Here is a 21,311-nt window from a genome sequence, read left to right on the forward strand (position 1 = left end):
GCTCTGGGTTAATGTGTTTGTTGGGTTTTACCTCAGTACTGGGAAGTTTAGCCTCTGGGTTAATGTGTTTGTTGGGTTTTACCTCAGTACTGGGTAGTTTAGCTCTGGGTTAATGTGTTTTGTTGGGTACTACCTCAGTACTGGGTAGTTTAGCCTCTGGGTTAATGTGTTTTGTTGGGTACTACCTCAGTACTGGGTAGTTTAGCCTCTGGGTTAATGTGTTTGTTGGGTACTACCTCAGTACTGGGTAGTTTAGCCTCTGGGTTAATGTGTTTGTTGGGTACTACCTCAGTACTGGGTAGTTTAGCTCTGGGTTAATGTGTTTTGTTGGGTACTACCTCAGTACTGGGTAGTTTAGCCTCTGGGTTAATGTGTTTGTTGGGTACTACCTCAGTACTGGGTAGTTTAGCCTCTGGGTTAATGTGTTTGTTGGGTACTACCTCAGTACTGGGTAGTTTTACCTCAGTACTGGGTAGTTTAGCTCTGGGTTAATGTGTTTTGTTGGGTACTACCTCAGTACTGGGTAGTTTAGCTCTGGGTTAATGTGTTTTGTTGGGTACTACCTCAGTACTGGGTAGTTTAGCCCCTGGGTTAATGTGTTTTGCTGGGTATTACCTCAGTACTGGGTAGTTTAGCCTCTGGGTTAATGTGTTTTGTTGGGTACTACCTCAGTACTGGGTAGTTTAGCCTCTGGGTTAATGTGTTTGTTGGGTACTACCTCAGTACTGGGTAGTTTAGCCTCTGGGTTAATGTGTTTTGCTGGGTATTACCTCAGTACAGGGTAGTTTAGCCTCTGGGTTAATGTGTTTGTTGGGTTTTACCTCAGTACAGGGTAGTTTAGCCTCTGGGTTAATGTGTTTGTTGGGTTTTACCTCAGTACTGGGTAGTTTTACCTCTGTACAGGGTAGTTTAGCCTCTGGGTTAATGTGTTTGTTGGGTTTTACCTCCGTACTGGGTAGTTTAGCCCCTAGGTTAATGTGTTTTGCTGGGTATTACCTCTGTACAGGGTAGTTTAGCCTCTGGGTTAATGTGTTTGTTGGGTTTTACCTCAGTACTGGGTAGTTTTACTTCAGTACAGGGTAGTTTAGCTCTGGGTTAATGTGTTTGTTGGGTTTTACCTCAGTACTGGGTAGTTTTACCTCAGTACTGGGTAGTTTAGCTCTGGGTTAATGTGTTTGTTGGGTACTACCTCAGTACTGGGTAGTTTAGCTCTGGGTTAATGTGTTTGTTGGGTTTTACCTCAGTACTGGGTAGTTTAGCATTGAGATCACTGGGGGAAACTCATGTCTCTGCTGAGTTTTCCCGCTCACCGCGCGAGGACGCTGGTTGGAACAGGGACGGTTAAGCAGCTCCCTCAGAGGACTAATGGAGGACCGACCCTGTGAGTAAAGCTCACTTTTAGTTTACTCGGTTTAGTTTAAACAAATAGAGATATGTTTTAATTTCATCTCAAATTTGTACAAACTTTATTTTTTGGTTGTAAAGTGTAGATTTTGTGGCAGGAATAGCTTGCTAACGTTAGCTAGGTAGCCACAGCTAGCAGCCAGCTAGCTATGTCTGCCTAGGTAGCTAGCTAGCTAGAGGGTTGCTGGTGTGTGTGTGTGGGTCATTTCATGGTTATTTTTATTAATAGCTTGATTTAAGATATATTTTAAGTGGATATTATTCCTTTCTGTGAAATAAATAAATTCACTGCAGGTCTAATATCAGACAACCATTCAATTTATGATGCTAGCTGGATAACCTGTCAGCTACATGCAGCTATTAAAAGTGTTTTTATGTCCCATACAATACTCAAAATCTGTCCCTCGATTTAATAAATCGTTCCCTAAATTTAAAAATCTGTTCGCAATTTAATAAATTGTTCCCTCATTTTATTTAAAGCATCCCCTTTAAACTGACAGAACAATTTCTTAAATTGAGAACAGATTTTAGAATTAAGGGACCGGTTTTTAAATTTTTTTTGCATTTTAACCATTTAAAAATCTGTTCTCAGTTTAATAAATTGTTCCCTCATTTTATTTAAAGCATCCCCTTTAAACTGACAGAACAATTTCTTAAATTGAGAACAGATTTTAGAATTAAGGGACCGGTTTTTAAATTTTTTTTGCATTTTAACCATTTAAAAATCTGTTCTCAGTTTAATAAATTGTTTCCTCAGTTTATTTAAAGCATTCTTTTTAAACTGAGGGAACAATTTATCAAATTAAGGGAACGGTTTGTGTAGTTTTTTGTAGAAGCTATGTAAAACAAACAAATGAAAAGATATACAATTACAATAGAAACATAATTCATAAAGTTAGAAAGTGGAATTCTACAGATTTGACAAATTTCACTGCTAAAATACTGTACAAGCTGACATCCGTCCAATCGAATAAGGTTAACTTGCTGTAGCTACGTATTAAATACTATTTTAGTCGTCTGTTTTACATCTGTATGGTTTTACATGTAAGACTGTTAAAACGTTTTTGCGTGAATGTTTTCATGGAAATCCATCTGACTTGCCTGGCCCTTGGCAAGGTGGCGTGAAATGACCCGCAGAGAAAACCCGGTGGGAAACCTGGTGGGGAAAGCCGCATAACCAATAACACTGAACAGAAAACTGTTCTAAAACCTTAAGTAGGAAGTATCTCAGCTGACCGGTGGAACTGAAACAGGCCTGCAAACTGCAAGGCCTCTCAGGAACTCCCACAGTAAATGCGTGGGCCATGTAAACTTACCCTCCGTTAGCAAACTGGGTTCTATTTTCAGTGCCATTTGGGTATTTCCACGTTTTAATCATAATTCAGTTTCATATTACGTGTTCATTTTAGGGACCACAAAAAAAAACAACACTTGGTGTTTCCACGTTCATCGGCAGGGCAATAAAATGTCAGCTAAGTTATATATATACACACATGAGAAAAAAAGACCCGTTTTAATTCCACAGTTTTATTTTAAGAATAAAATCCTGTCTCCTCCATATTTTAAGACCAAATAAAAATAATAACCCTAAAAAAATACTAAGATTTCCTTTACATTTTTTTAAAATAATTTTGTTCTTTTTGAAACCATCACACAAAAAATAGAAACAAGTACAATTTAAAGTAAATCTTAAAAAACAAAAATGTAACTGTACACAGCAGAATACACCATTTTATTGCAAACGTAACACCCCTTATACCTCTTCAACTATACACACAATTATTGCAGTTCACCTAAAATATGCCAAAAAAAAAACAACAACCTATTTTAACAAAAGTGATCATTGATCGTTGTGTTCTGCTCTGAAAAGGAAAAAAATAATGATCAACTGTGGATTGATTTTTAAAGTCTGACCCGTCCCCCTGCAGTTCCCTACAGCAGAAGCGTTAAAGTGGAGTTTCGTAAAAGTTTCGCATCCCCTCCAATGAGTATTTGGACAAGTGCACAAAATGTGCAGTGTGCTTTAATGACCTCAAACTAAAAACTAGCCCTCGAGTTTGAAAATAGCAAAAAAAATCTGCTGAAAAGAAAAGAGCCAAAACTGTCACTCCCATCATATTAAACGACTAAGAACAGAAACCGCAACTCTCCACTGGAGTCTTTGTCTTAAGACTTTTCGCTTAAGAAAAGAAGCTTTGCTTCATTTTCCCGACTATTCCCGTTTTTAAAAAAAAGGGTTATCCATACAAACGGGCAAAACATTCAATGTGCAAGTCAGCGATTAGCTTCTCTGTGCTCAAATGCTTCTTGTGGTTACAGTTTGCTATAACCCTTCCTGTAGGCTCACCTAAAGCATGGGTGGGGAACCGAGTCCTACAGTTATTCTGATTTCCCTGCTCCAACACACCTACTAAACTTGGCAGTTAATGGGTGAGTTGAATCAGTAGGTTTCCCCACCTCTGACCTAAATGAACTGGTATATCACCAAGGCTGCTAAAGTTACAAGTTTAGTTGATTTAAAAGGACCAGTCAACCAAAACTGCTACTTATAATGAACTAAAGCTGATCACATACTAGCAATGAGCTAACTGAGCCCAGTTAACTTTTTAATTCAGCACTTTTGAGTATTTTTAGTATTTTAGGAAACTCATCTAAACATCTTAAAAGACCATCTGTCACCAGTTTGATTATTCTAACTAAAAATGTAACAAGTTAGCCAGATGCAGTTTTATGATTAAACGACTACTGCTATGAATAGTCCTTATTAATATTCCATTATACGTGTACTAACTATTGCAACAAGTGTGCACCTAAACCCCACGAGAGCAGGATTAGACGCTGGTGGTGGTGGTGATTTACAAAGGTTTCACACAGCGCTAAAGAGCAAAGTTTGTTCATTGAACATCATGAAGTAATATTAATATTCACCAGTTGATTTTTTTTATTAGCTTGGACCCACTGAAAGTACCTATTATCTTCATCTGACTCAAAACACAAACCCTGTAGTTGAAGGTCTGCATAAAGCTGGCAGTTTATTTTAAACGTCGAAAGAGCCCACACTACTACAGCTATTATTGCTCCTAGCAAATGTCCAATATGCATCTATTTCATATCACTTAAGAAGCCATATAGTAACAACAGTAAACCACATTTATTGATTATCAGTCACAGAGCCACGCCTGTGCCGAAAAACAGCAGAAACGGTTCCAAAAAAAAAAAAAAGCTAGAAAGAATGACCGTAACTCCTGGTCAAAATTGCTCTAAGGAATGTAGTCTGCGGTTCTGGTCAACCGGAATATTCATAAAAGCTTGAGTAATTTTCAACTTAATAGAGAAGACCTACAAATCTTGACCTTTCACCAACCTAGAACGCGTTTAGAGATTTGCCCTATGATCAACACCACCACACACATGGCTGAAAGCAACAGTCAGGCCTGAGGTGCTACACCACCACCCCAACAGAGGCACTAAAGTAATTCATACATCTGCCATTTACAAGCCACAGCCATATAATAATGATAATAACAGTAATCCACATTTACCGACTACCTCAAAGCAAGAACTGCCAATCAACAGAAGTTCTAAAACTGATTGTAATCCCAAGGCTCACATTAGTGCTAGTAGAGTGTTTGACTGAAATAATCACGTGAACTACAATTCAAATACATATGGTGCTGTGATTCTAAGCAAACTAAGAAAATACTACCTACTCCTGCCACAAGAAGGACGCTGTAAGGGGTAACCAGCCCCTTTTTCCGGGAACAACGTCGCAGCCAAGCTTAGCTCAAAAAGCTGTCAGTTATGCAGCTCCTCAATCATTTACTATGTGAGTTATATAAAGATCTAAAGATCTATCACACACACAAAAAGGAAACCCCTGTAGGTCATAAGGCCTCATGAGTTCACACTAAAGTCAGTCAATGATATTGCTTCGGAAAACAAAAGGAATAGTTTGAACTTCTTCCTAAAGGTCTGAAATTCCTCCAGAATCCAACAGAGCCTTGATTCAGCTCACATACTGTGCAAAGACAGCGCCTCTCTGAAATTACTAGAGATTTACATACTCCTTCTGATTTCACAGAAGAAGACTGTCACGTTGCACCCTAGTAAAATCATGAAGCTTTACATCATCTGTATCATCCACTCTGCCTCCCTGTGGCCGCACAAAGAACGAGGAAAAAAAAGAGAAGAAGCTGTAACGGGCAACTGCAGCCATTAGATGGCAGTACGTCTTTAGTTTTGAGCAGATCTCCAGTCGCTGCCAAGAGCAAGAGAACGAGAGATCAAGAAAGTCTTACACAGCAGTTCAAGTTTGGAGAACAAGTTGCAGCAGGCGTGCTGGGTCCCCGTTTCTGAACTTTTTCCCTCGACTGCTTTGGAAACCAAACAGCCACTCCCTCCCAAATGCACACACACCATCACCAACAACAAACCTGACTCAACTGGGCTAAAAGATACATTTAGCTAAGAAAGGGCTGAGAGAGCAACATTTTGAGATGCTTTCAAGTTGGCAAGAACTTGAACAGGCCATACTTGAAAGGTCAGCCTACCATTTAACCCTTAGAAGAAGTCCAGATGGCATTATTGAGGTTTTCCTGTGCTATTTCAATTTAATTACATAATTACTTTCACTAAGGGTGCAACAATACAACATACCGTATTTATCAAAAATGTCACTGCATATTATATAGTATATAATGTACCAACAAATGGGGTTGGGGCTAACTTATTACCTTTTGGATAGAATATTTGATCAGGGCACCTGAAATGACATATGTTGATATGTTGAATACTCTAATAAACTGACAATGGAAATGTTAAGGTATGGTAAGGCACATTTCTAACCATTTTTCATTCATCGTAAATTCTACCAAATCAAGACCAATTCTACCATATCAAATCAAATTTTCAATTTCAAATTAAATATTTATATCAATTTTCGTGAGTAGTTATTAAAGTTACCTTTAAACTACTACTTTTTTGCTTCGATATCAAGAACAGACAAGAACGTCACTTCACTTACAAACACAAACGGTGTAGTGTGGACTGAAAGTTTTTGCTGAACCACGAGTAAAAACGACTGACAAACAATACTACAAAACCTGATATGGTGATAATTGCCACTTCTAAGGGTTAAGAACAGTCTGGCCCAGCATTCACACGCAGACGAAAAGAGCCATTTGCACGCAATTATTCATCACGGCCATCTGTAACACACCGACCAACTTCACAGCACAGACTGAGAGGAAACGGCAGTTATGATGCCAAGCCTGTGCTGAAACACAGAAGAACAGAAACTGTCAATTCAGGGCGAAGAAATTCAACATAATTACCATCTCGCTACAGTGACAACGGCCGGAAAGATCTTCTACTCTGATGAATGCAGCCCGCATTTCTGATAAAACCAGAACATATAAAAAAGCTTGTGTACAAACTTCCAACAAAATGAGGCCCCAGTTAGACCCCCAATTGACCTTTTTACTAACTGTATCTGTATCCCGGGCGCATTTAAGGACTAGTAACTGTCATGTTCAGAGACCCGAGGTTCTACACCACTACTCTAAAAGAGGCACTAAGATTCATACGCTTGCCATTTACAAGACACAGATGAACTATTATTTCGATTATTGATAATCATACGTTGTACATTGCCACATGCCATTTTAGAAGGTCTAAGAAGGGAATGAGAGTCTACTTCCTCAGAAACCTCCCAATGAAGAAAAATGTGCGGCACTGCAAAGATGAACAACAATCATTTCAATTCCAATGTATATTTTGTGTTTATTGCTACAGGCAAATGTGCTTTTCCTGAACCTAACTGTGCTCCTTAAAAATTTTAGAATTATAAAAACATCTTACTGCACCAGAGCTGGGTAGGATGCTACATTTGAACTTGGACTGCATCTTTTAGTCATTAATTTTTGAACATGTGGTTAAAAAAATCATAATGACACATGGTCATACTAACACACTACAAGAAGTGTAGGGTGTGATATGGCTTCTCTTGCTTCTTATCGAATAGACGGTGTGGTGACCGTGGCACAATCCCCAAACCGCCATGCTGGTCTGCCTGGCATCGTACGTTGTATTGGGATTGGGCTAGTTTATTTTGGGGATGTTCCTCAGTGATAAAACAATAGTTTTAGTTTGGGGTTGATTATATTGTGCATATGAAGTAAGGCTTTTAATACCTTTTGCTACCATTATAATATCTGCGTTAATCAGCCTACATGACTTTTTCCTGGCTTTTCTGACTATTTAATGTTTCCACAGGGTAAAGAGGACTGGGACCAAAGTTTGGAGTCACAGGTTCAACCAGAGCAAGAAACTGGTTGAGATACTCTTTAAAAGCATCCATCGATGACCTTCTAGACAAGGTATAGTTTGAGTAAAAGTGAACTAAACAGGTAACGTGGGTCTATGATTATTTTATATACTAATATGTGGTTATTAAATATCACCATGACCTAATAGCAAGCAAATCGGGCGACACAAAAACGTTTCAATTATAAGCAGTACAGCTGTCCGTAACAGCCACAATCAACAGAGCGCGATGCGACGTGATGCATCCTTCCCGTTTTTGACGGATGCCTTTTTTTGTGTTCTATTTATGATATTTCGCAACATGTTAACGTTCCTCCTCAATGAATACTGTGGTTTTAACACGAGAAACTATAATCCCGGAGATGGAGATAAGAGAGCTATGTGACCCTGTCTCAGATGAATTTTTTTAATGACTTATTTTGTTGACTGGTAAAAAGTAGCCATTTACAGCTATCTAGCCACTTTCACCCTGTGAAGAATAAATAAGCTTGTTTTAGACCGACAGGCTGTCACTGCAGTAGCGTATGACATCTGGGCAGACCAGCTCAGCCAAGGGACCAGTTTGGTCACCACAACGAAACTTTGAATGTTAGAGTAAGAGGAAACGTAAAGTTAAAATGGCTTCATCAGGCGATTGATTAAACAATTATACATAGAATTATATATTATTTATATATATGAATTACTAACTTTAGCCCTAGAATCTTTTTTTTTTCTTCCTTCCTTAACACGCCTGCACCGTGATGGTGAGTTATTTTGGCTGGCGGCTTCGGCCCCACATGCACCATGAGTGGTCATAAAAAAGTGCAAAAGGGGTGCAGATGCCTGAGCTCGTAACCCTGATAAAAATCACGTAGTGTTCGCTCATAATTTATCAAAGTGCAAAGTAACTGACCAAGACTGCGGAGAGACTGAGCTGTTCAATATACCTACATCTATTACTATATCCATATATATCCATTACTGGACCACCAGTGTCCTACGAGGGCACAATGTGAACGTAATAAAGCTTGCGGAGGAACTGGAATATAATTTGATGATCTATGTGAAGCTTTTTGGGAGGGGAGGGGGGGGGTGTTCTACATGATATACATTCGTACGTGTGTAGAAAATGGGTCCGCAATCATATCACTTCTCAAAATAAGCCTGACAGTTTGCATGTCATTAAAATGCAACTGTGAGTAAAACGCAAAAATCTTGGTGGAGGGGAACAAAAAAAAAACCCTAAATAAAACAGTTCACTTCTTGCTTTCCTATCAGGGAAACCAAAGCCGCTCTGGAGTGGCATGGAGAATTCCAGAGCTGCGAGGACGTAGGTGTGTGCCGATGGAGATGAGGAATGCATGGTAGGGATGCGTCCGAGTGTGTGTAGTGACTGCAGAGGCCTCTGGGCTGACAGGAATGTGCAGAGGAGCGCTGGGTCCCGTGTCGGAGAATGTGGCGGCCATGTTGGAAGCTTTCGGGCCTGTCCGGTTTCGGATGGTTCACAGGGGCATGAGGCGTGTGGTGTGGAAGAGCAGCGGGTTCAGGTCCTCGGCGTGGACGGCCCGGTGCAGAGAGGGCTCCGAGGCGCTGCGCTCGATCTTGGGCAGCAGGTCCTGCACTTGTTCAATGCCCACCAAGATCTGGAAGAAAGTAGTTACAGAAGTTGTTAGGGGTTGTTGTGGTTCTTGCATCATTCTTAAATCGCTACTTGGAAATTATCTACAGTGGGCAAATTAAAAAAAAGCCTGAGGGCAAAATCTCACCCCTTCTTCATAAGACTCTTGACAGTCTGATTTAAAGCACAAATAAAGTTAAACATGCAGGGAAGACTGCTCCACTATGTTCTGCTCCACCCAGTTTGAGTGCTAACTAATGTAAGGTGTCAGATGCCACAGTCAGTTTCACAGCATGTCTGATCTCTGTAGACTAACTAAGGTGCTGACTGAGTTGCCCACAGGCACATCAAGCACACACACGCAACTACAAAACAAAACGTGAACGATCACACTTCTGAACTGAACTCAGCGGAGAAAAGCTTGCTGGACTGAGCTTAAATAAAACATCTAGGCCTTTTCAGTCTGGACTAGATGTCTGCACAAGTTTGGCTGGCCCTCTGGTCCCACGTGATCTGTACATCTACTGCCAGGCGGGATCAAATTTACTGCGCTGTGGTCATAGTGGGCAAACAGCCAGCAAGTTGCGGGTTAGGGTGCACGGGCACTATTGCTCTCTGGGAGCGGTTTAGATATTGGCTGCTTAAAACATGTGAACAGGTGAAGACAAGGGCTGCAACTACAGACCCTAAAAGTTGGAGTCCTCCTCCCCTCAGTGAGCTGGACACATGTGATGCCATCTTGCTGGCTGTCCAAATACTAGAGGAACTGGGAGAAGCAGCTTCGCACAGCTGCCAAAGCAGCTTCCAGGAGAGGATATAGGAGCGTACACTACCCAAAAAGCATTTCTTTGATTTATAGAGTGACGTTACGGCAAAGTAAGTGTGTGGTAGAAAGGAAGCTGTAGGAAAGGAGTGGGTGGACTGGAGCAGTAGCAAACGTTTCTGGACGCAGCCAAAGATGGCAAAGAATAAATGTGGGTGGGTCTGCACAAGGACTAGCCTGTGTCAGGGCTGTTAAATGCAGATGGGCATGAGGTACATGGAGAGGCTAAATGCAGACAGGGGTGGCATTGGGTTTTGTGGACGCTAGTGGGAAGTAGCAATGCTAGAATTTGTAGAACCTACTGAGAACTGCTGGGAGGGAGGAGAACGTCCCTCTGAACTTGTCTGATGATTAAGTGTGGTGCATGTTTTGAGACGTGTCAGATTGTGTGAGGATGAGTACATAAACCGGTTAGCATAATTATGTTTTTCCGTGCAGGCTGACACTTTTTTCGAAATGGTACTCATCTGAACCGATTCTGTAGCAAATCTTACCCATCACAGAACTTTTAGTTTAGGAAAATGTGCTAGTTTTAGATGACTACATTAAAAATGTGTATTTAATAAAGCTCAGGATGTTTTAAAGAAAAAACACATTTGAACATTTGATCAGTCAATTCTTACCTGGGGAAAGAGTGGCCTCTCGTCCCGTTTGAATTTCAGACAGTCGATGATGAGTCTCTTCATGGACTTGGGGCAGTTATTGTACAGCTTACTGAGGTCTGGCGATAAGTAGCCTCGACCCACCATGAAAATGATCTGTTGGGAGGACAAACAAATTGAAACATTAGAAGATTTTTACTTTAGAAAAAGGCCAAGTTTAAGAGAATACCAGAGCTTCGTTTTTCATAAGTGTCACATCACCGTGCGTTTTATTGTAGTTGTATATGTACATAATTCAAGTATATACTAAAACTACTGAGATTTACTCTGTAAATAGAAATTACAGTAGTATCCCTGTAAAGTTACAGTAATCAGATAGCTGATTCCTCTGCTGCCAGTTGTTTACTGACCCTACGACTGGAGTTGAGAGGAGTGTCAGCTAAATATTGTAAAATATCATGATAGTAATAAACAGGACCTTTTAAACAGTAAAACTTTAGAAATGGCTAAAATTAGACTAAATATTTAAGAAATTGAAATAATACGTAAAATACAGAAATACAGGAGTGTCTGTGAAACAGAAAGAGGTCTGAGACTGGCCTGATCCCGGTTGTTGATGTTGGAGTAAGGCAGAGTTCCGGACATGAGCTCGAACAGCACCACTCCGTAGCCGTACACGTCCGACTGAAAGGTGTAAGGGTTTGTATCCTGCATCCGAATCACTTCCGGTGCCTGGGGTGAAACACATGGCTTTTAAAAAAAACCCTGTCCTACAGTGGGGCAGTGACCCATTTTGCTTTTGACTATTGATTGAACCTGCAATTCTAGAGTTAATGGTCATTAGCCCAAACTAACTGAGCGCTCTGGGTCAATAGTGAAGGTACCAGAACCATAGAAGATGCAGTTGTAGCTGAAATTAAGCTGAAAATGGCATCAAGACTTAATCATGTGTCAGATTTCCCAGAAACAGTAAAACTGAAGTGCGGTGACACTACTTGCCGTTAATCTGCTGGTGCACTTTATCGGTCTTGCCCAGCGAGTCCTATTCTCTGAACCTTTCATAACGTCTGTTGCGACAAAGTGACGAGCGTGAACACTCACCATCCACAGAATGGAGCCGCTGGGCTGCTCCACCTGCTGAGAACCGCTCCAACGAGACTTCACTGTGGCCAGCCCAAAGTCGCCAATCTTCACTGTCCAGCCTTCATGCAGGAAAATATCTGACAATGCGGTTAAGGGACAGCGGCAAAGAGACGGCAGTGGCAGAAACGACCAGACCAGTAGACCAGGAACAGTGTTACAGCCTGATCCTGCAGAATTCATTATACAAGTGGAGAGTTTTGCCCTGCCTGTGGAATCTGAGACATGCTATGCCTGTACTGCAAGGATACTGTTAGATTTCAGGTCCCGATGAATGATATTCTTCGCGTGAAGGTAGCTGTTTAAAAAAAAAGAAAAAGGAAAAAGACGTTACTGAGTGGAAATCCCTATAAAAGTAGTTTATAAAGAAGTCCAGTTAGTATAGCAATATCACGTGATTCCAAATGGTAACATGCGTACTCCATGCCCTGTGCAGTCTGCCTGGCCACGTCAATGCGGCGCATGGTGTCAAACTTGGTCTCTGTGACATGGAGGTGGCGGTACAGGCTGCTGCCCTCACACCATTGCGTGATGATGGCAAAGTGCGGCTTCGTCATGAAGCCCATAAACAGCAGGATGTTGACATGGCGTGTTTTTCTGTACAGGACAGAACAGGAGAAAGAAAATAAGCAAAATTGGTCCATAGGCTGCATTTTTCTGGCATATTAAGTCTACATATGATTTTCTAACCACTCTTTCTCTTCTAGAACTTAACAGTGTCTTACTGTGTCTTTAGGATTGCTATATATAAATGAGCTGAAATGTTCCAGGCTGAAATGTCAAACAAAATGTTGGAGCATGGATCTTCTGGAAATTGCATTGATACGTTGGCTTCCCAACAGTCAGGAACAGCACTTATAATTAACTAATTAATTAATGCTCAGCTCAGATTGGACCGAATTAGCATGGAGGGAATGGACTGGATCTCTAACAATGTTTATATGGTTCATAAAACTCTTTAAGACTCCTGGGAATTCGACAGGGATGTTTCTAAAGGGTGATCCAAGTTCACTCACCGTAGGACTTGCATTTCGTTCCTGAAGGCCTGCAGCTGTTCGGGTGTAGGCTCCGTCACTTTAAGGATCTTGATGGCCACGTCTCCATGCCACTTGCCTTTGTAGACCGTGCCGAAGGAGCCGGCGCCTATGCGCTTCTGCATGTTCACCTCCCGCGAATGCACCTCCCAGTAGTAGCTGGAATCCCTATAGCCAACACGGTGCTGAGGGAGGGAGTAAATTCAGAGCAGCGTTAAATAGGCCAAATGATCTATCATTCGTTATACATATATATAATTCACAGTTCGAGTCTGAGTACTATGTTAAGGCCATTTAGGAAAAGCTGATTGAAATAATATATTTGTTAAACCTGATTTAAGAAAACTGACAGGGATCTGAATGAAGCTCTGAATCTGCCCACTCACCACTTTCTTTTTCTCGTCAGAAGAGGACGGCTTGCGCTCTTTGTGTTCTGAGGGTGACTTGGGTGGTCTTCGGCCAGGGGAACCCAGCTGAGGGGGACTGGTTGAGGGTTTGGGAGAGGGTTCTGGTCCTGTGGGCAACAACTCTGTTAAAGGTAACGACATACGTTTGTACTTGTCTGGGGTTACTAAATTAGAACTCAAATTAGTGATGGTGAAGAACTACAGGAAACGTCTGTAGCCGAGTGCGATGTGTGAATATGTGGTGTGTGCAAAATTAATTCATGTTCTCATGGTGTAATGAACCTTCACAACCAAAAATAAAAGAAAGAAAGAAAAAGAAAACTCACCTATTGTGTTGTTTTTTACTGCATCCTAAATGAGAGTGAAAAAACGGAATGAATAAAGTGATGGAGAAAAATCAAAAGGTGGCAGACAACCATCCAAAACATCAGGCAGTGTAAATGTTTAAAATGTTTAAAGCTACTGTCAGGACATTTCAAGAATATCTGCAGCTACATCCAATTTCCCCCCAGATTTTTTCCCCTCTTCTCTTTCTAATTTCAGACCAGCTGTTCTCATCCAAGTGCTCAGTTTTTATCACTTAGCACATTTGGACTTGATTTAAAAAAACACACTGACTGCAGCTTTAAGCGCAAGACAATGCTTAACCAGAATGAACGTTAATGGGTGGTTTTTTGTGTTTGAATGACCATGCGCCTGACCTCAACGATGTTTGTGCCGGCAGGACCCAAGGTGCTGACCATGTGGACGTTGGGGGTGGAGGTGGAGCGATGCCTCTGGAGGGACTGGCCGTCCCCCCCTGGAATCGGGAAGTGGAAGGCCGGGGCTGGGGACAGCAGCCCTGTGCTAAAGATTACAGGAAACAAGACATGACTCGAAGCATTGCAACGGTAAATATTTAATCTTTTAGAAATCAGACACCAACGGTATTCATATTTAGTCATATTTAGATGTATTACTCCACTAAGAATTGATAAATGAATAAATAATACCTGTGTAAATATCTGACCTCGCACTTTTGAGGAAATTATTGAATTCATCTTGAAATATCACATTTAACCACGATTGGTGGATTTGGTAGGTACAGAACTGCAATGTACCGGTTAGGTTTTACCCACCTAATAGTTCTCTGTGATCTATTTCCAGTAAATATTTTGCCTTTTCCTGTAAAGTTATTATTTCGTAGATACAGTTTTTTTATTGGACAGTGCCGATCTTTAGATGAGAGATGATAATGCTCATAAATGCTTAATGCAGTGTTTTTAATCTGAAACAAATGACTAAATGAACATACTCGGGAGGCTCGGAGGTTAAGTCATTCTGTGATGTGGAGTTGGCGTCAGGCGTCATTAAAATAGGTATTTGAGGATAGTCTTCTGGTGTGGGACCACACCTGAGAAAAAGACACACACTTACATTATTAATGAGAAACATTAATGCACATACTGGACATGAACACACACACACACACACACACACACACACACACACACACACACACACACACACACACACAGACAAAACCATGCTTTTTCCATGACCAGATCTTCACACAGACAGGAAAGCAAAATATGCACCGTTTGGTCATCGTGTCCATGTCCACGCAGACTGTAGGGACTTTGCTGCTGCAGTGCTGGTGGAACTTGTAGCCGCACGTCTGACATCTGAAGCCATTAAACAGAAACTTGTGGCAGAAGTCACAGTACGCTAATTTAAAGAAGGTTTTACGGACCTGGAAGGATTGAAAAACACACAAAAGAAACAAATCACTTTTTTGCCGAATGCATTACAGTGTGTTTTACACCAAATTCTACTTGACTGCGTTCGCAATTCACAATATTGCCAACTCTCCAAGTACGAAGCAATGACCGTGCCTGACTAGTGGTCTGAGAGCTTAAATGGAAATGTATCCAAATGCCTGTCTGAAAAGAATTCTAACACACTTCATGTTGAGGAAAAGTGGGAAAAAGAGGGGAAAACACAGATCTCTGAAGGCAATTGGTTAAAAAAAAATAAAAATAAAAATAAAAATAATATATATATATATATATATATATATATATATATATATATATATATATATATACACACACCTATATATATATATATATATATATATATATATATATATATATATATTTATTCCAGAAAAATATACTATTTAACTTTGATTTTCTATACTTGGGGAACCTCTCTGTTGATATGTGTAATAATGATAGGAAATGACCGTCTATGTTGTTGACCGCTAGTAAAAAAAAGTACTAGTAAGAACTCCCTCAGACACATGAGTAGATTGACATTGTTTATGTTTTTTTTTTGTTATGGAGAAGCTCTTATTTATCCTGTTGAATTCTTAAGGAATGTTATCAAATTTGAGTTAAATGGCTAGACTATATAAGACCCCCGCGACAAAACTAAATCTTCCCATTCTTACTCTGAAAAGTAAAAAAAAAAAACGATTTAAAACAGTTATTTAATCATTCGGGGAAGTTGAGAATTGTGTTGTAATCTACAATAATCTACAATAATTGTGACACTGTAATTACATTTCCCGTTTTTAAAAATAAAAAGACTACTACTAAAAGGAAACTTACAAAGTTGTGCATGGTTAGGGGGACGTCATCCAAAACCTCGACTAGAAGTTCTTCCCCCACGAGGGGCGTGATGTCAGTGTTCCATTCTGTAAGCCTCTTACGGCTGGTCATCAGAGGAGAAGAGAAAAAAAAAAACAGAAAAATTAATATAATTAAAAAATATATCATTTGTGACAAGTGAAAAGTCTGGTGTACAATGCTAATTCCTGAGATACTAACTAGGTGGTGATCATTGGAACCAGATTCCTCAAAGGTTGAAAGCCTCTTAAAGCTCCTTAAAGGTTGTTAGTACACTAAATGGTTATGAGTTATGAGTTTTAAAAAGATTTTAGGCTAAAACGTTTTTAAAAATCCATTCATGGTGGAGGGATACATGTAGGGCGGTATTAGCCAAAATAGTCCCCAAAAAAACTCAGTAAAGAAATTTGAGTGGGTGAGTTTCCTCAACAATGAGCCATTTCACACAAAACCACTCGGAGTGACGTTTACATCTCAACCACTGAATTTTTTACATGATTTACGTCTGGTAGACGTTCATTTGCATTAAAGGCCCAAGCAGCAACTCTAAAGAGAGCGTCAGTGGCATCCTAATCCTCGCTAGCCCAGAGTAGCTAATGTCCCTGCTAGCATATTTTACCAGCCGTTCATTACTGTACTGCTGAGAACTGGCCTGATCAGGGCTTTAGCGTGCAAGGCTGGGAAGGTGTTGGTCTGCATGGCGCACTCACCCTTCAAGAAGGCGGAAAACAGCGCAGCATTCTTGGCTCAGGCCTCGTACTTTCAGGGCTTTGTCCAGGCTGTCGTGAACGGTCTGCCCTGGCCGCACGTTCACCTGGACACAAAACAGCTTTTTTAGAAACTCCACTGAAATGTCACATGAAAGTAAACGTCAGATCATCATTTTTCACCTTTTAAATTATTTTTTTTTTTTCCGAAATTAGTCAAAATTCTATAGAAATTCTTTTGAAAGACTTTTAAAAGTTAAGATTTTTTTCCTTCATTTGTAAAGTTGCAGTTTTTGGAGATGCAAGGTTTCGCCGTGACCTCCAGCTACTCAAACTGTACTGAAAACCAGCCTAAACCCAATTACTCATTTATTAATTAATTAATTCAAAAAGCGCATTTACCACAGTGCGCTGCTTGTTAGGGAGGTAGACGCGGATGGTTCCCCCTCCTCGGGGCACATCCTCTGGGCTGGTCTCCCCAGACGAGGAGCAGGAGGATGTGGAGGACATGACGTCTCCACAGAAACAGAGAGGGGGGGGAGAGGGGGTCGCAGCACTGGACGTCAGTCAGCCGCAAGAAAGCGTTATCAACCAGGGCACAATAGAGAAGCGCCCTCACCTGGAGCCTGGGGGACATAACACAGGAGCGATTAAAAAACACAGTCAATTAAACCAGTTAATTCAGTCTCGGTTTGCCAGATGACTTAAGCTAGGGTCTAGTCTGCCCACTTGGGGAAGAGCTGAGGGACATGTCTTACTGTTGCATGGCTAAGTGAGTAATCGTGCTTTGTAAAATACCCAGCTGTAGTGGAGAAGCTCTTACGTGTCGATACACAGCATAAACAAGAGATTACAAATCACGGCCTTACTTTCCTTTTTTTTTTTAAATACGTTGCTCAAACAAAGTGTTTTTAATCACCATCTCATTTCCACTGTTATTTAAATACATTTATTTTTACAATATATCATACCATAACGATATTATTATAGCTTAATAATGCAACTACACTCTCTTATAAGACAAATGACCTTTGAAGTACTGGGAGACGTACGCTTTTTTGGCAAACCATACTGGCCGTCAAAAGTTTTTAATGTTTAAAAAAAAAAATGTGTGAGTAGAGGTGCCGTTATTGATGCATTATTAGCTGATCATTGTCATCAACTGGCTGAAATATTGGTGATGTTCATTCTTATGTAAACAAACAGGCAATTAAACACAACGGGAAACATCAAGGTTAGTAAAAATGACGATATCAAATCAAATCCAAATCCAAAGCAGCTTCACAGAAATCCAGTAATAAGACAACAGATCAACAAAACATTAAGACCACCCCCCTGAACACTGTGTACGCTGATATATTCATAATAGAGAATTGTTATATCGTACGATAAGTCAATAACGTAATTATCGGGACAGACTTTGTTGGAGTTTGACACTTTGATGTTTTCCTTTTTTTTTTTTTTTTTTTTTTTTCAAATTTTCAGTCTTTTCCCCCCCCTCTTACACAAAGTGCCAGCTTTGAGTATTTTCAGAGCATCCCTACTACTCGGGCCTATTCTGATACGGATTCTCAGTGAACAAGGAGGCCGATAACCAGTAACCGACAGGGAGATACTGACGCCGTGACTGGCTCTGTTGTTTATATTTGACACATCGTACTCCTTTTTTAATTTTACCAGCAAGAAAACAAGGTAAAGGTCCGAGACTGACTGTCAACATTTATAATGTGTATAATTACAAAGTAATTATTAGGGGTGGGACTTTCTAAGCACCTCATTATTTGGTTACTATTTCTATCCAGGATGTCTTTTAGCTCACTGTGATACTTTTAAAGCCACGTATTTGTAAAGATCCGTAACTAATTCACTTCCGATTTCTTTTATTATAATTTGTAGTGGGGCTGCGTGTTAACAGGGTGGTAATGCACCTTAGCCTGCCTAGTAGCTTCAACACAGTGGACCAGGTTTAGCGTGTGGTTCAGCAGCACCAACCAACCATGTTACAGCGTCCTCAGTGACTAACCAACACCTTTCGTATTACCATTGGTAGTTAAATGCTCGGTTCGGGTTGACCCCACGTTACAGCCACCCTACCCAATTTCTCCACTGTTTCCAGGACTTCGGGACTGAAGGTTTTCGTCTGGGAAACTCATCCTGCTTCACACCGACTGAACAGGACACCAATCATTGGCAGTAAAAGCTGCGATTGAGTTTTCCGTTATTCGCCACACTCTTTTTTTTCCGAGGTGGGTGGAAGCTTTGACAGCGCTCACTACTGGTTCACTAGGTTTTTTAAGCAGAGGGCATTCAAATCTTGCTCATCTCGTCTGGTGTCTCTGTTATGTCCATGCAGCAGACGGTCCGGGCTGTTCCACTTCCTCACCTCCACACGTCTGACTTCCACCTTTTGCGCGAATCTAATCTAACAAATGTCAGAAGTTATCAGTAAACATTCAGACAGTGACTTCCGACATCGTCCGCGTCGAGATGCATCTAGGAATCCAATTCGCTTTGCGATTGAAACCCCTGGTCACTGATACACACCTCACCTCACTGTGCAATTTTGACCATTTTCTGGTCATTTTTCTCGGAAACCGCGGTTTGTCAACAAAGCATGCCCATTACAGTAAAGTGGGCGGAGGAGATGGAGGGGGGCTTGTGTTAAAATGCCATGAACAACACTGTTGCTACTTCCCTAGCGTCCATCCGACGGCCGACCTTGCGTGCCAGCAGCCGACCTGTTTCAGCCCTACCAGGAACAAGTATTTCAGGTTGGAAGGCTGGCTGACATGGGCTTTCACTGAAGCAAGACATACTTGGCAGCCCCACAAAACAACCCAAGGCTGGACGTATTCAGGGGCTGACTCAGCACCTGTAACTACACTGTATTTACACCTGAACGAGAGTCCCCTAGTCCTTCCACTTCCGCTCCCCATCCATTATGCTTTACCGAAGGCGTGATACTTCAGCACTGAGGTCCAGCGGCTTCGAATACTGACCAACCTTTGTCCAGTATCACTGAAGTCCACTCATCTAGATCATCTAGAGGAGCTGGCTCAGGGTCAGCATGGGCAGATGTGTACATGAAGACCATCTCCAGGAATTCCCACACCACCCACAGTCTGCAGGACGGTGGATGACCCAACACTACCCCCCCCCCCCCCCCCCCAAAAAAAAACAACACACACCTGACCACTCCAAATCAGGGCTTGACCAGGTCCCTCATCAACCTGTTCACTCCAGGTTCTCACAAACACCTGATGGTGCACAGTGGGAGCGCTGGGACGCGAACAGGGGGGCATGACAGCCCCCAGAAAACGAGACGAGCCTCGGCGACACCGACCGACCCAGCAGGAGCCAGTCCCAAGAGCTACATCCATGCTTAGCCTGCTAGCACAGGCCCACCTCCCTGCGGTGGAAGTGGGATTTCTGGGTGGGACGCAGCTGCCTGTGGCGCTGGAGGGGCTCGGTTGAGGGGCTCGGTTCGGCTGTGAGGCGGAAAGGGATTAGGCTGCATTTAGCCGCTAAGCTAACAGGCTAACTACTGCTAGCAGTGCTGGCCGCCTCTCTCTCTTTTTTGGTGGTTACAAAAAGTACCGCTGCAGACCTTCCTCCCCCCCCTGCCTCCCTCCTACCGCCGCCGCCGGTCCTCCTGAAGCGGGACCCGATCTGATCCGGACCGAGCCGTTCGGACCCACGCGTCCCGCCCTGGTTCGCCCCGAGCCCGTGCTGTTCGGGAGGCGAACTTCCCCCCTCCGCTGCTCTGCTGCAGAAGTAAATACTCACCTGAGGCCGCCATCTTGAATTCTCTCAATCTGAAGTCGGATCAGAAGGTTTCAGACGGAGAGCTGCGCGCTCTGATTGGCCCATCCGCAGCAGACCCTCGCTTTGATTGGCCAAGACTGAAACCGCCGCCCACATCCCGCCATCTGATTGGCCCCTTTTTAAAGCTCGCCCCCTGGATTGGCCGGGCGTCTTCCACACCGTGATAGGAACGCCCACTCCGTGCTCTCTGATTGGTCCCTTGCGTTGGCCAAGCGCCTTCCGTAGTCCACCCTGCGATTGGTCACACGCTGCTGCTCTCTGATTGGCCAGGCATGTTTTCCAGGGAAGAAACCACGCAGGATTCAACAACAGAGCAGTCAGGGTGAGGGATTCTGGGAACTTGATGAGGCTTATCTTATTATTCATTAGTAACCACGGGTTAATAAGACAAGTGTGGGAGTGTAATTACAGTGTGTTTACAGCGTTAGACCACTAGAGGGCGTGGCAGGGCTTTGGTGCCTCCGAGACGGGCTGCCTGAATGCAGGGTTTGACCTCTGTAGTGCAGTCAGGCCTCACAGCAGCACCCACCAGGCCTGAACCTCACCCCATAGTGACCGAGCATGAGAGACGGGGTGGGGTGACTGTCTAAGAAACCAATCCTATCAGATTTTCACCCATTTTCTCCCTAATTTGGACCGCCAGTTACCCAACCTTTACCTACCCCGACACCCTCCGACGCATGCGGAGTCAGGCCATTCATTGGGGTGGGGGTGGGTGGGGAGAGCGCCACCTACCCACCCTGGAGAGAGCGAGGCTAATCAGGCTCTTTTGGGGCCTCTGCTAGTGATGGCTAGCAGCATGAGCGGGATTCGAACTCTGGAATAGAATTAGA

The 21,311-nt window shown here is 42.2% G+C and overlaps 1 protein-coding gene across 7 annotated transcripts; it reads right to left on the minus strand.

Moving 5' to 3' along the window:
• Positions 1-2,915: 2,915 nt before the first annotated feature.
• On the minus strand, positions 2,916-20,516 carry araf (A-Raf proto-oncogene, serine/threonine kinase). 7 transcript variants are annotated; one of them, XM_072665232.1, is made up of 16 exons: positions 20,440-20,516; positions 17,056-17,279; positions 16,657-16,760; positions 15,929-16,031; positions 14,912-15,066; positions 14,629-14,727; positions 14,036-14,180; positions 13,661-13,685; positions 13,314-13,456; positions 12,910-13,112; positions 12,314-12,490; positions 12,145-12,191; positions 11,855-11,973; positions 11,354-11,485; positions 10,775-10,909; positions 2,916-9,353 (listed from the first exon to the last, which is right to left on the minus strand). In XM_072665232.1, the coding sequence occupies exons 2-16, from the start codon at positions 17,161-17,163 to the stop codon at positions 9,213-9,215; spliced, it is 1,836 nt and encodes a 611-aa protein (XP_072521333.1). In that variant the 5' UTR covers positions 17,164-17,279; positions 20,440-20,516; the 3' UTR covers positions 2,916-9,212. The 7 variants fall into 7 exon arrangements, with proteins under 7 accessions (XP_072521333.1, XP_072521331.1, XP_072521332.1 ...); XM_072665230.1 differs by lacking the exon at positions 20,440-20,516 and adding an exon at positions 20,289-20,412; XM_072665231.1 differs by lacking the exon at positions 20,440-20,516 and adding an exon at positions 19,842-20,273.
• Between the last annotated feature and the right edge of the window lie 795 nt (positions 20,517-21,311).

The sequence above is a fragment of the Salminus brasiliensis genome, chromosome 20, assembly GCF_030463535.1.
Source record: "Salminus brasiliensis chromosome 20, fSalBra1.hap2, whole genome shotgun sequence".
Classification (NCBI taxonomy): Eukaryota; Metazoa; Chordata; class Actinopteri; order Characiformes; family Bryconidae; genus Salminus; species Salminus brasiliensis.